Here is a 13,045-nt window from a genome sequence, read left to right on the forward strand (position 1 = left end):
GTATTGAGTTAGGATCAGCTGTGTAATGAGTTAGTATCAGCTGTGTAATGAGTTAATACTTGCTGTATAATGTGTATGGTTAGCTGTGTCATGAGTTAGGGTTAGCTCTGTAATGAGTTAGTGTTAGCTGTGTAATGAGTTAGTGTTAGGGTTAGCTGTGTAATGAGTTAGTGTTAGCTGTGTAATGAGTTAGTGTTAGGGTTAGCTGTGTAATGAGTTAGTGTTAGCTGTATAATGAGTTAGGGTTAGCTATGCAATGAGTTAGGGTTATCTGTGTAATGAGTTAATATTAGCTGTGTAATGTGTATGGTGTGGCATTTGGTTATGAGTTGACCTAGTACTCCATATAAATACTGCCAAGGTTGCTATAACAACATACAAATGTATGCACGCAAGCATTCACCACTCCACCTCAACCAACTCCTGACGACATTGATGCTCATTTCATATCTCCAGTATGCCAGTTAGATGATCATTGTCCTCTGGGTCCTCCGGGTCCTCTGGGACCTCTGGGAGCCTAGATCTCCCTCTCCCATCATCTCTAGGCTTGGTGATTGACAGCTGAGACAGCTGGGTTCCATTCACAGTGGGTCATGACCATGACAGATCACACACCAGCCGTAACATGAGAGAGAGACAGATGGAAGGAGGGATGGAGAGATAGAAGGATGGAAATGGAGAGAGAAAGATAGATATAAACTCCTCAAGACTGGACAGAAAGGGATACGCCTGGATCTTTACTCCATTGGAATAATGAAAAAAATGCCTGTATCCACCATTCCAGTCATCCACCCTTCCAGGCATCCACCCTTCCAGTCATCCACCCTTCCAGGCATCCACCCTTCCAGGCATCCACCCTTCCAGGCATCCACCCTTCCAGGTGTCCAGGCATCCACCCGTCCAGGCGTCCAGGCATCCACCCTTCCAGGCATCCACCCGTCCAGGCATCCACCCGTCCAGGTGTCCAGGCTTCCACCCATCCAGGCATCCAGGCTTCCACCTGTCCAGGCCTCCAGGCTTCCACCCATCCAGGCTTCCACGCATCTAGGCTTCCACCATCCAGGGGTCCAGTCTACCACCTGTCCATGCTTCCACCCATCCAGGCGTCCAGGCTTCCACCTGTCCAGGCTTCCACCCGTCCAGGCTTCCACACGTCCAGGCGTCCACTCATCCAGGCGTCCAGGCTTCCACCCGTCCATTTATCCACCCGTCCAGGCTTCCACCCGTCCAGGCGTCCACCTGTCCAGTCTTCCACCTGTCCAGGCTTCCACCCATCCAGGTGTCCAGGCTTCCACCTGTCCAGGCTTCCACCCATCCAGGCTTTCACCCGTCCAGGTGTCCAGGCTTCCACCCGTTCAGGCTTCTACCCGTCCAGGTGTCCAGGCGTCCAGGCTTCAACCCGTCCATTCTTCCACCCATCCAGGCGTCCACCCGTACAGGCTTCCACCCGTCCACCCGTCCAGGCGTCCACCCATCCAGGTGTCCAGGCACCCACCCGTCTAGGAGTCCAGGCTTCCACACTTCCAGGCATCCAACCTTCCAGGCATCCACCCGCCCAGTCGTCCAGGTATCCACCCATCCAGCATCCACCCCGTCCAGGCGTCCAGGCTTGCACCCGTCAGCGCGTCCACCCATCCAGGCTTCCACCCTTCCAGGCTTCCACCCGTCCAGGCGTCCAGGCTTCCACCTGTCCAGGCGTCCACCCGTCCAGACATCCACCCATCCAGGCGTCCAGACTTCCACCCGTCCATGCTTCCACCCGTCCAGGCCTCCAGGCTTCCACCCATCCAGGCATCCAGGCTTCCACCCATCCAGGCGTCCACGTGTTCTGGCATCCAGGCGTCCAGGCTTCCACCCTTCCAGGCGTCCAGGCTTCCACCCGTCTATGCTTCCACCCGTCCAGGCGTCCAGGCTTCCAGCAGTCCAGGCGTCCAGGCTTCCACCCGTCCAGGCGTCCCCCCGTCCAGGCGTCCAGGCTTCCACCCATCCAGGCATCCAGGCTTCCAACCATCCAGGCCTCCAGGCTTTCACCTGTCCAGGCCTCCAGGCTTCCACCCGTCCAGGCGTCCAGGCTTCCACCCGTCCATGCTTCCACCCGTCCAGGCCTCCAGGCTTCCACCCATCCAGGCATCCAGGCTTCCACCCATCCAGGCGTCCATGTGTTCTGGCATCCAGGCGTCCCGGCTTCCACCCTTCCAGGCTTCCATGTGTTCAGGCGTCCACCCGTCCACTTGTTCTGGCATCCAGGCGTCCCGGCGTCCACCCGTCCAGGCTTCCAGGCTTCCACCAATCCAGGCATACAGGCTTCCACCCATTCAGGTGTCCACGTGTTCTGGCATCCAGGCTTCCACCCATCCAGGCGTCCATGTGCTCTGGCATCCAGGCGTCCCGGCGTCCACCCATCCGGGCGTCCACGTGTTCTGGCAACCAGGCGTCCCGGCGTCCACCCTTCCAGGCGTCCATGTGTTCAGGCGTCCACCCGTCCACGTGTTCAGTCATCCAGGCTTCCATGCGTCCAGACGTTTAGGCGTCCCGGCGTCTAGGCGTCCACCCGTCCATGCGTCCATCCATCCAGGCGTCCAGGTTTCCTTAAGTCCGTGCATCCATGCATCTGTGCATCCGTGTATCTGTGCATCCGTGTATCTGTCTGCGTGCGTGAGTCTGTGTGCATTTGTGTGTGATTGTGTAAGCATGCATATGTGTGTGTGTGTACACTGCCCTCTGTCTGTCTTCGCCTCAGGAGCGAAAAACATCATTAACCTCTCTGCTGGTCGCCATGACACCCTCGCTACCTACCTTACCTCTGGCCTCACGAACACAAAACTTTCATAAACTTAATAACCACAACGTTGTTAAGCTTAGACAGAGTACTGACGTTAACAGGTGTAGAATTTAGTTTTTTATTCTCCGCCTTTGAATTGTTTCTTTGTAGATCTTTTCACTCTCAAACGTTCACTTTTTCTATTTATTCCAGACTGCTGTTACTGTTGCACTATGTCCCAACTCCCAAGGCCTAAGAGACGGCTTAGTTTTGAATTTCACATCAATGTCAAAACCGCATCAACACCATTTTAAAAGATCATTTCTCAATACGTACTGAAAGGCGTACAACTTCCACACAGCAGTGATTCAGTTTGAGGCATCACACTTAATTTCAACAGTCTCTCTTTGTTTGTCTCTGTTTCTCTGCTTGCGAACAGACAGAGAGACAGAGAGACAGAGCTAACTTGAAGAGATGTCAAGATTATGTCCTCAAGTGTAATTTGACAATGGCTGCCTGCCGCACCAACCAAGTGCATCAGTAAGGCTTGGCAGTGTTAGAGATGTGTATGTGTGTGTTTGTGTGTATGTGTGTGTGTTTGTGTCTATGTGTGTATGTGTGTGGGTGTGAGTGTACACACACACATGCTGCTCCCACCACACACACAAACACACACACATACAGACAAACAGACATGGCTTAAGTGATGGTTAGATTCTGCCATGGAGAGAGACAAACGCACCGCTTATCATTTCTTAATGGGGCTGATTAACTGTGAGCATCCTGGCAGACAGGACACACAGACACAGACTGACAAGGTGGTTGGCGAGCGCCTCTAAGCCATTCTTAATGGGGATGATTAACTGTGAGCATCCTGGCAAACAGGACACACAGACACAGGCCTCTAAGCCATTCTTAATGGGGATGATTAACTGTGAGCATCCTGGCAAACAGGACACACAGACACAGGCCTCTAAGCCATTCTTAATGGGGATGATTAACTGTGAGCATCCTGGCAAACAGGACACACAGACACAGGCCTCTAAGCCATTCTTAACCATCCTTCAGACTCCAGTGTTACAGTAATGTCTTTAGTATTGTAGATGAGAGAGGGGGGACTATGAGGAGAGGACATCAGCCCCTTCACTACCTCACACCAATAAGACGAGAGGACATCAGCCCCTTCACTACCTCACACCAATAAGAGGAGAGGACATCAGCCCCTTCACTACCTCACATCAATAAGAGGAGAGGACATCAGACCCTTCACTACCTCACACCAATAAGAGGAGAGGACATCAGACCCTTCACTACCTCACACCAATAATAGGCTAAACATGACAAGGAGCTGGGGACTGTCTATGAAGGATACTCTTATGTGGCTGCCAATCTTTCCTCTCCCAGACTCTGAACCTGCCAGATTTTAAGCTGACTTTGAGACCAGACAAAAAAAAAAATACATGATTTTCTTGGGGGGGTGGATAGACGAACGACTGGATCATTATTTTCTCCCTTCTTTCTTTCTTTCCCTTTCAAAGGGATGATGAAGCATCTTGGCTGCAGCAGTGTGCTCTCTGCTCCCTGTTCAATAGACAGAGAGGAGGTGGAGACACTAAGTGCTGACAGTTCCCCCTTCTCTACTCAATCACTGGCTACGCAGCAGCTGCTACTTCTGCTCTGTGTGTGTGTGTGTGTGTGTGTGTGTGTGTGTGTGTGTGTGTGTGTGTGTGTGTGTGTGTGTGTGTGTGTGTGTGTGTGTGTGTGTGTGTGTGTGTGTGTGTGTGTGTGTGTGTGTGTGTGTGTGTGTGTGTGTGTGTGTTTGAGGGTGTGTGTTTGAGGGTGTGTGTGTTGTGTGTTTGCTCTGCTCTGTATGATTACAACCGGATCTCACAGTTTTACCAATTTGACTTCTGTAAGGGCACAGGGCAAGACCCAGATGCAGACATGGGAGGCAAGCAGGCTCGAGGTCAGGTCAGGCAGGCAAGGGTCAAAACCGAGAGGACTAGCAAAAACAGAGAAAAGGAATAAGCAGCAGCTCGGAATAACATGCTGGTTGACTTGACAAAACAAGATAAACTGGCACAGACAGACAGGGAACACAGGTATAAATACCCAGGGGATAATGGGGAAGATGGGTGACACCTGGAGGGGTGGAGACAAACGGCATATTTTGATGGTGAAGTTTGGGATATGGGAAGGGTTACATCAGAAACAACTCAACGGTTAACCCGAACCCTAAACTTAACCCTAACTCCTACTCCTAACCCTAACCCTAAATTTAACCCTAACTCCTAACCCTAACCCCAAACTTAACCCTAACTCCAAACCTAATTCTAACCCTAACACTAATTCTCCCACCCCCTCCAGACCGGTCAGATGTACAATATAGAAACGGGGCAGTAAGTTGCAATAGACCCGTGGAACCCAAGGTTTGATACCAGCATAAACAGAAACCCTCTTAAACCTAAAACTAATTCTAACCATAACCCTAAACCCCCTAAAAATAGCATTGACATCACTTCCTGAAACAGGAGATAAAAATGTACAACATAGTTTCACAAAATGAACATTCAGTACATCAAAATATATGTTCATACACAAGGAATGTGATCAATATTTACAGTAATATATATAAGTAAAAGTATAATATATAATATAAAAGTAACGCATACAATATTCAATTATGATTTGAAAAAACACTTGGACATATTAAAACTATAAAAACAGATTCAAGTCAAACTCCTCATTATGGTCAATTGGAGACAGCGTGTTGAGACTGTGGATCCAGAAAGGTTCCCTTTGCAGAAGTTTCCTACCAACAAAAGGTCCCCAGTTTGTCAAATAAAAGTTAAGCACGTATACACACACACACACACACACACACACACACACACACACACACACACACACACACACACACACACACACACACACACACACACACACACACACACACACACACACACTGCCACTCACACACACTGCCACTCACTTCCGGCGCCGACTGAGATGGCCGCCTCGCTTCGCGTTCCTAGGAAACTATGCAGTTTTTTGTTTTTTTTACGTGTTATTTCTTACATTAGTACCCCAGGTCATCTTAGGTTTCATTACATACAGTCGAGAAGAACTACTGAATATAAGATCAGCGTCAACTCACCATCAGTACGACCAAGAATATGTTTTCCGCGACGCGGATCCTGTGTTCTGCCTTACAAACAGGACAACGGAATGGATCGCATGCAGCGACCCAAGGAAACGACTCCGAAAAAGAGGGAAACGCGGCGGTGTTCTGGTCAGACTCCGAAAAAGGGCACATCGCGCACCACTTCCCAGTATTCTTCTTGCCAATGTCCAGTCTCTCGACAACAAGGTTGATGAAATCCGAGCAAGGGTGGCATTCCAGAGGGACATCAGAGACTGCAACGTTCTCTGCTTTACGGAAACATAGCTTACTGGGAAGACGCTATCCAGGGCGGTGCAGCCAACGGGTTTCTCCACGCATCGCGCCGACAGAAACAAACATCTCTCTGGTAAGAAGAGTGGCGGGGGCGTATGCCTCATGACTAACGGGACATGGTGTGATGAAGGAAACATACAGGAACTCAAATCCTTCTGTTCACCTGATTTAGAATTCCTCACAATCAAATGTAGACCGCATTATCTTCCAAGAGAATTCTCTTCGATTATAATCACAGCCGTATATATCCCCCCCAAGCAGACACATCGATGGCTCTGAACGAACTTTATTTAACTCTTTGCAAACTGGAAAACATTTATCCGGAGGCTGCATTCATTGTAGCTGGGGATTTTAACAAAGCCAATCTGAAAACAAGACTCCCTAAATTTTATCAGCATATCGATTGCGCAACCAGGGGTGGTAAAACCTTGGATCATTGTTACTCTAACTTCCGCGACGCATATAAGGCCCTGCCCCGCCCCCCTTTCGGAAAAGCTGACCACGACTCCATTTTGCTGATCCCTGCCTACAGGCAGAAATTAAAACAAGAGGCTCCCACGCTGAGGTCTGTCCAACGCTGGTCAGACCAAGCTGACTCTACACTCCAAGACTGTTTCCATCACGTGGACTGGGACATGTTTCGTATTGCATCAGATGGGAATATTGACGAATACGCTGATTCGGTGTGCGAGTTCATTAGAACGTGCGTCGAAGATGTCGTTCCCATAGCAACGATAAAAACATTCCCTAACCAGAAACCGTGGATTGATGGCAGCATTCGCGTGAAACTGAAAGCGCGAACCACTGCTTTTAATCAGGGCAAGGTGTCTGGCAACATGACTGAATACAAACAGTGCAGCTATTCCCTCCGTAAGGCTATCAAACAAGCTAAGCGTCAGTACAGAGACAAAGTGGAATCTCAATTCAATGGCTCAGACACAAGAGGCATGTGGCAGGGTCTACAGTCAATCACGGACTACAAGATGAAATCCAGCCCAGTCACAGACCAGGATGTCTTGCTCCCAGGCAGACTAAATAACTTTTTTGCCCGCTTTGAGGACAATACAGTGCCACTGACACGGCCTGCAACGGAAACATGCGGTCTCTCCTTCACTGCAGCCGAGGTGAGTAAGACATTGAAACGTGTTAACCCTCGCAAGGCTGCAGGCCCAGACGGCATCCCCAGCCGCGCCCTCAGAGCATGCGCAGACCAGCTGGCCGGTGTGTTTACGGACATATTCAATCAATCCCTATACCAGTCTGCTGTTCCCACATGCTTCAAGAGGGCCACCATTGTTCCTGTTCCCAAGAAAGCTAAGGTAACTGAGCTAAACGACTACCGCCCCGTAGCACTCACTTCCATCATCATGAAGTGCTTTGAGAGACTAGTCAAGGACCATATCACCTCCACCCTACCTGACACCCTAGACCCACTCCAATTTGCTTACCGCCCAAATAGGTCCACAGACGATGCAATCTCAACCACACTGCACACTGCCCTAACCCACCTGGACAAGAGGAATACCTATGTGAGAATGCTGTTCATTGACTACAGCTCGGCATTCAACTCCATAGTACCCTCCAAGCTCGTCATCAAGCTCGAGACCCTGGGTCTCGACCCCGCCCTGTGCAACTGGGTACTGGACTTCCTGACGGGCCGCCCCCAGGTGGTGAGGGTAGGCAACAACATCTCCTCCCCGCTGATCCTCAACACGGGGGCCCCACAAGGGTGCGTTCTGAGCCCTCTCCTGTACTCCCTGTTCACCCACGACTGCGTGGCCACGCACGCCTCCAACTCAATCATCAAGTTTGCGGACGACACAACAGTGGTAGTTGATTACCAACAACGACGAGACGGCCTACAGGGAGGAGGTGAGGGCCCTCGGAGTGTGGTGTCAGGAAAATAACCTCACACTCAACGTCAACAAAACTAAGGAGATGATTGTGGACTTCAGGAAACAGCAGAGGGAACACCCCCTATCCACATCGATGGAACAGTAGTGGAGAGGGTAGCTAGTTTTAAGTTCCTCGGCATACACATCACAGACAAACTGAATTGGTCCACTCACACTGACAGCGTCGTGAAGAAGCGCAGCAGCGCCTATTCAACCTCAGGAGGCTGAAGAAATTTGGCTTGTCACCAAAAGCACTCACAAACTTCTACAGATGCACAATCGAGAGCATCCTGGCGGGCTGTATCACCGCCTGGTACGGCAACTGCTCCGCCCTCAACCGTAAGGCTCTCCAGAGGGTAGTGAGGACTGCACAACGCATCACCGGGGGCAAACTACCTGCCCTCCAGGACACCTACACCACCCATTGTTACAGGAAGGCCATAAAGATCATCAAGGACATCAACCACCCGAACCACTGCCTGTTCACCCCGCTATCATCCAGAAGGCGAGGTCAGTACAGGTGCATCAAAGCTGGGACCGAGAGACTGAAAAACAGCTTCTATCTCAAGGCCATCAGACTGTTAAACAGCCACCACTAACATTGAGTGGCTGCTGCCAACACACTGTCATTGACACTGACCCAACTCCAGCCATTTTAATAATGGGAATTGATGGGAAATGATGTAAATATATCACTAGCCACTTTAAACAATGCTACCTTATATAATGTTAGTTACCCTACATTATTAATCTCATATGCATATGTATATACTGTACTCTACATCATCGACTGCATCCTTATGTAACACATGTATCACTAGCCACTTTAACTATGCCACTTTGTTTACTTTGTCTACACACTCATCTCATATGTATATACTGTACTCGATACCATCTACTGTATGCTGCTCTGTACCATCACTCATTCATATATCCTTATGTACATGTTCCTTATCCCCTTACACTGTGTATAAGACAGTAGTTTTGGAATTGTTAGTTAGATTACTTGTTGGTTATCACTGCATTGTCGGAACTAGAAGCACAAGCATTTCGCTACACTCGCATTAACATCTGCTAACCATGTGTATGTGACAAATAAAATTTGATTTGATTTGATTTGATTTGATTTCTTTCTGTAATGAGCTGTCATTTCTACTAACCAGTATTGATATTTCATTGCAGGCCACAAGTAGGTAATAGATAAACATTCGATGTCTAAAGGGGTTTGGCTGGAGTGATACACGTGTACGTGTTGAGAGTGTCTATGTGCTTGTGTCTACTCCAGACTTCAGGAAATCAATCAAATCTGACCGAATGTTGTTGAAAACATGAGATAAACAACTCATTAACATATCATCATATCGCAGTGAGAAAACAAAAAAATAACAAGGTAATATAGAAAAGTGTGTCCTCATTCATGTCAGTAGCTGGTCCTTATCTGGTCTGCCACAGTCTGTCAAGGTCATTATGTTATACAGGCCCATCATCTTCACAGATGGACGTTTAACATGCTGGGCTAGGAGAGGGACGACACACACACACGTCCCTGTTTGAACTTTCAGGGAGAGAAACACTTATACACACACATGTCCCTGTTTGAACCTTCAGGGAGAGAAACACTCATACACACACACACACACACACACACACACACATCCTTGTTTGAACCTTCAGGGAGAGAAACACTCATACACACACATGTCCCTGTTTGAACCTTCAGTGAGAGAAACACTCATTCACACACACACATCCCTGTTTGAACCTTCGGGGAGAGAAACACTCTCACTCTACTTTAGGGAGGGACAGGGAAGAGGAAGGACAATTGATGGGGGAGATACTTTTAGTGATTAGAACCATCAGTCATTGTCAGAATTATCTGTGTCATCAGCTCATCTGCACTCCCTTTTTCTGCTGTCCCACCAAATCAGGGGCAGACCAACGGCATCTCGCTGTGTGTGCATGTGTGCGTGTGTGTGCGTGTCACTCACCCAATTACTCTACCTGATTGGATATATGCAAATACGACCAAAATTAAAAGCCACCTGCGAGGGGACCTCTCATGGGACAGGGTTTTACACACACACACGCTCGCGCGCAAACACACATACGCATTCCTTCATCAACACCCTTCAACTGTCATTACGGACATTTCGTCCTCTCTCATCAAGGATGTATAGATGTCAGAATGTAGGAATCCTCTCTCTCCCTCTCTCTCTCTTTCGCCATCCCTACTTAACCTTCCTTCCTCCCTTCATTCCTCCCTCCCTCTCTCCTTCCCCCCTCCCTCTCTCCTTCTATGTCCAACAGAACTCTAATCATATACATCTATGCATCCCTCTCCTCCTCACAGTGGCCAAACCAGACCAGCTGAGAGTGAAAGTACTGCTATCCCGCTGAGGACAGCAGGTAGTCATCCCTAGTCCTCCTTCCTTCTGCTCTTATCTACTTTCCTCACCCCCCCTCATATCTCCTCTCATCTCTTCCCCTCTTTTCTGTTTCTCTTTGTGATTATCATGAAGCTATTTTTGAGAGGTGATTATTTGATTTTGGAAGTTAAAGCTTATTTCATATCCATATGATTTTATTTTCTCTCTCCTTTTCTCTCCAGTACAGGGTAGTATATGGTAGCGGTAAAGGTGATATCATCTCTGTCTCCACTAGGTAAGCCCAGTAAATCTCTGTATAAGCCCTGGCTCCTCCTGTCCCCCCTCCTGGAACTTTAGATTGGAGATCACTTCCAAAGGTCACTGAAAAATGAGCACGATTCAGCTTCTGTCTTCTGTCTTCTGTTTCCGGTCTTCTGTCTTCTGTTTCCTGTCTTATGTCTTCTGTTTCCTGTCTTCTGATTCCTGTCTTCTTTATCCTGTCTTCTTTTTCCTGTCTTCTGTCTTCTGTATCCTGTCTTCTGTATCCTGACTTCTGTCTCTAGTCTTCTGTCTCTAGTCTTCTGTCTCTAGTATTCTGTCTCTCGTCTTCTGTCTCTAGTCTTCTGTCTTCAGGCTTCAGTTTTCTGTCTTCTGTTTTCCCTAAGATAGAGAGACTAGAACAGAAAGATTGAGGCTGGAGAGTGACTAATGGGAGAGACGGTGAAGGTGAGGAGAGGGGGGAGGAGAAGGGTAAGAAATAGAGAGGAAAAGGGCTAGTTCAGGGCTCGAGAATGAGAATGGAAAAGGGCTATAGAGTGAGGCTGGATCAGGGCTAGAGAGTGAGATTCGATCAGGGCTAGAGAGGGAGGCTGGATCAGGGCTAGAGAGGGAGGCTGGATCAAGGCTAGAGAGTGAGGCTGGATCAAGGCTAGAGAGTGAGGCTGGATCAAGGCTAGAGAGTGAGGCTGGAATGTATCATTCTGTACTTGTGTGTCAGTGTCACAAAACTGGAGAAAGGGGTGGGGTCTAGTGTAACTGGAGAAAGGGGTGGGGCCTAGTGTAACTAGAAAAAGGGATGAAGCATAGCATAACAGGAGAAAGGGGTGGAGCCTAGTGTAATTGGAAACAGGGGTGACGCCTAGTGTAACAGGAGAAAGGGGTGGGAACTAGTGTAACAGGAGAAAGGGGTGGGGGTCTAGTGGAATAGCCAGAAGAACACAGCCAATAGAATACAGCCAGTAGAATACAGCCAGTAGAACACAGCCAGTAGAATACAGCCAGTATAATACAGCTAGTAGAACACAGCCAATAGAAAACAGCCAGTAGAACACAGCCAGTAGAATACAGACAGTAGAATACAGCCAGTAGAACACAGCCAGTAGAATACAGCCAGTAGAATACAGCCAGTAGAACACAGCCAGTAGAATACAGACAGTAGAATACAGCCAGTAGAACACAGCCAGTAGAATACAGCCAGTAGAACACAGCCAGTAGAATACAGCCATTCGAACACAGCCAGTAGAACACAGCCAGTAGAACCTAGCCAGTAGAACACAGCCAGTAGAAGCTAGCCAGTAGAATACAGCCAGTAGAATACAGTCAGTAGAATACAGTCAGTAGAACACAGTCGGTAGAATACAGTCAGTAGAACACAGCCAGTAGAATACAGCCAGTAGAACCTAGCCAGTAGAACACAGCCAGTAGAATACAGCCAGTAGAACACAGCCAGTAGAATACAGCCAGTAGAATACAGCCAGTAGAACACAGCCAGTAGAATACAGACAGTAGAATACAGCCAGTAGAACACAGCCAGTAGAATACAGCCAGTAGAACACAGCCAGTAGAATACAGCCATTCGAACACAGCCAGTAGAACACAGCCAGTAGAACCTAGCCAGTAGAACACAGCCAGTAGAAGCTAGCCAGTAGAATACAGCCAGTAGAATACAGCCAGTAGAATACAGTCAGTAGAACACAGTCGGTAGAATACAGTCAGTAGAACACAGCCAGTAGAATACAGCCAGTAGAACCTAGCCAGTAGAACACAGCCAGTAGAATACAGTCAGTAGAACACAGCCAGTAGAATACAGCCAGTAGAACACAGCCAGTAGAACACAGCCAGTAGAACCTAGCCAGTAGAATACAGTCAGTAAAACACAGTCAGTAGAACACAGTCAGTAGAATACAGTCGGTAGAATACAGTCAGTAGAATACAGACAGTAGAATACAGTCAGTAGAACACAGCCAGTAGAATACAGACAGTAGAATACAGACAGTAGAATACAGTCAGTAGAACACAGTCGGTAGAATACAGTCAGTAGAACACAGCCAGTAGAACACAGTCAGTAGAATACAGTCAGTAGAACACACTCAGGAGAGCACAGTCAGGAGAGCACGGTCAGGAGAACACAGTCAGGAGAACACGGTCAGGAGAGCACAGTCAGGAGAGCACGGTCAGGAGAACACAGTCAGGAGAACACAGTCAGGAGAGCACAGTCAGGAGAACTCAGTCAGGAGAGCACAGTCAGGAGAGCACAGTCAGGAGAGCACAGTCAGGAGAACACAGT

General features: G+C 48.5%; 1 protein-coding gene across 1 annotated transcript in view; it reads left to right on the forward strand.

Annotated features, from left to right (window-relative positions):
* The first annotated feature begins 762 nt into the window (after nt 1-762).
* Nucleotides 763-13,045, forward strand: part of LOC123992381 (proline-rich extensin-like protein EPR1) — a 50,581-nt gene continuing 38,298 nt past the window's right edge. Inside the window, exons 1-2 of the mRNA XM_046293522.1 lie at nt 763-1,479; nt 1,528-2,593. Coding sequence (XP_046149478.1) covers nt 763-1,479; nt 1,528-2,593 — 1,783 coding nt within the window. The remainder of the gene's footprint in view (nt 1,480-1,527; nt 2,594-13,045) is intronic.

Source organism: Oncorhynchus gorbuscha, linkage group LG13, assembly GCF_021184085.1.
Source record: "Oncorhynchus gorbuscha isolate QuinsamMale2020 ecotype Even-year linkage group LG13, OgorEven_v1.0, whole genome shotgun sequence".
Lineage (NCBI taxonomy): Eukaryota > Metazoa > Chordata > Actinopteri > Salmoniformes > Salmonidae > Oncorhynchus > Oncorhynchus gorbuscha.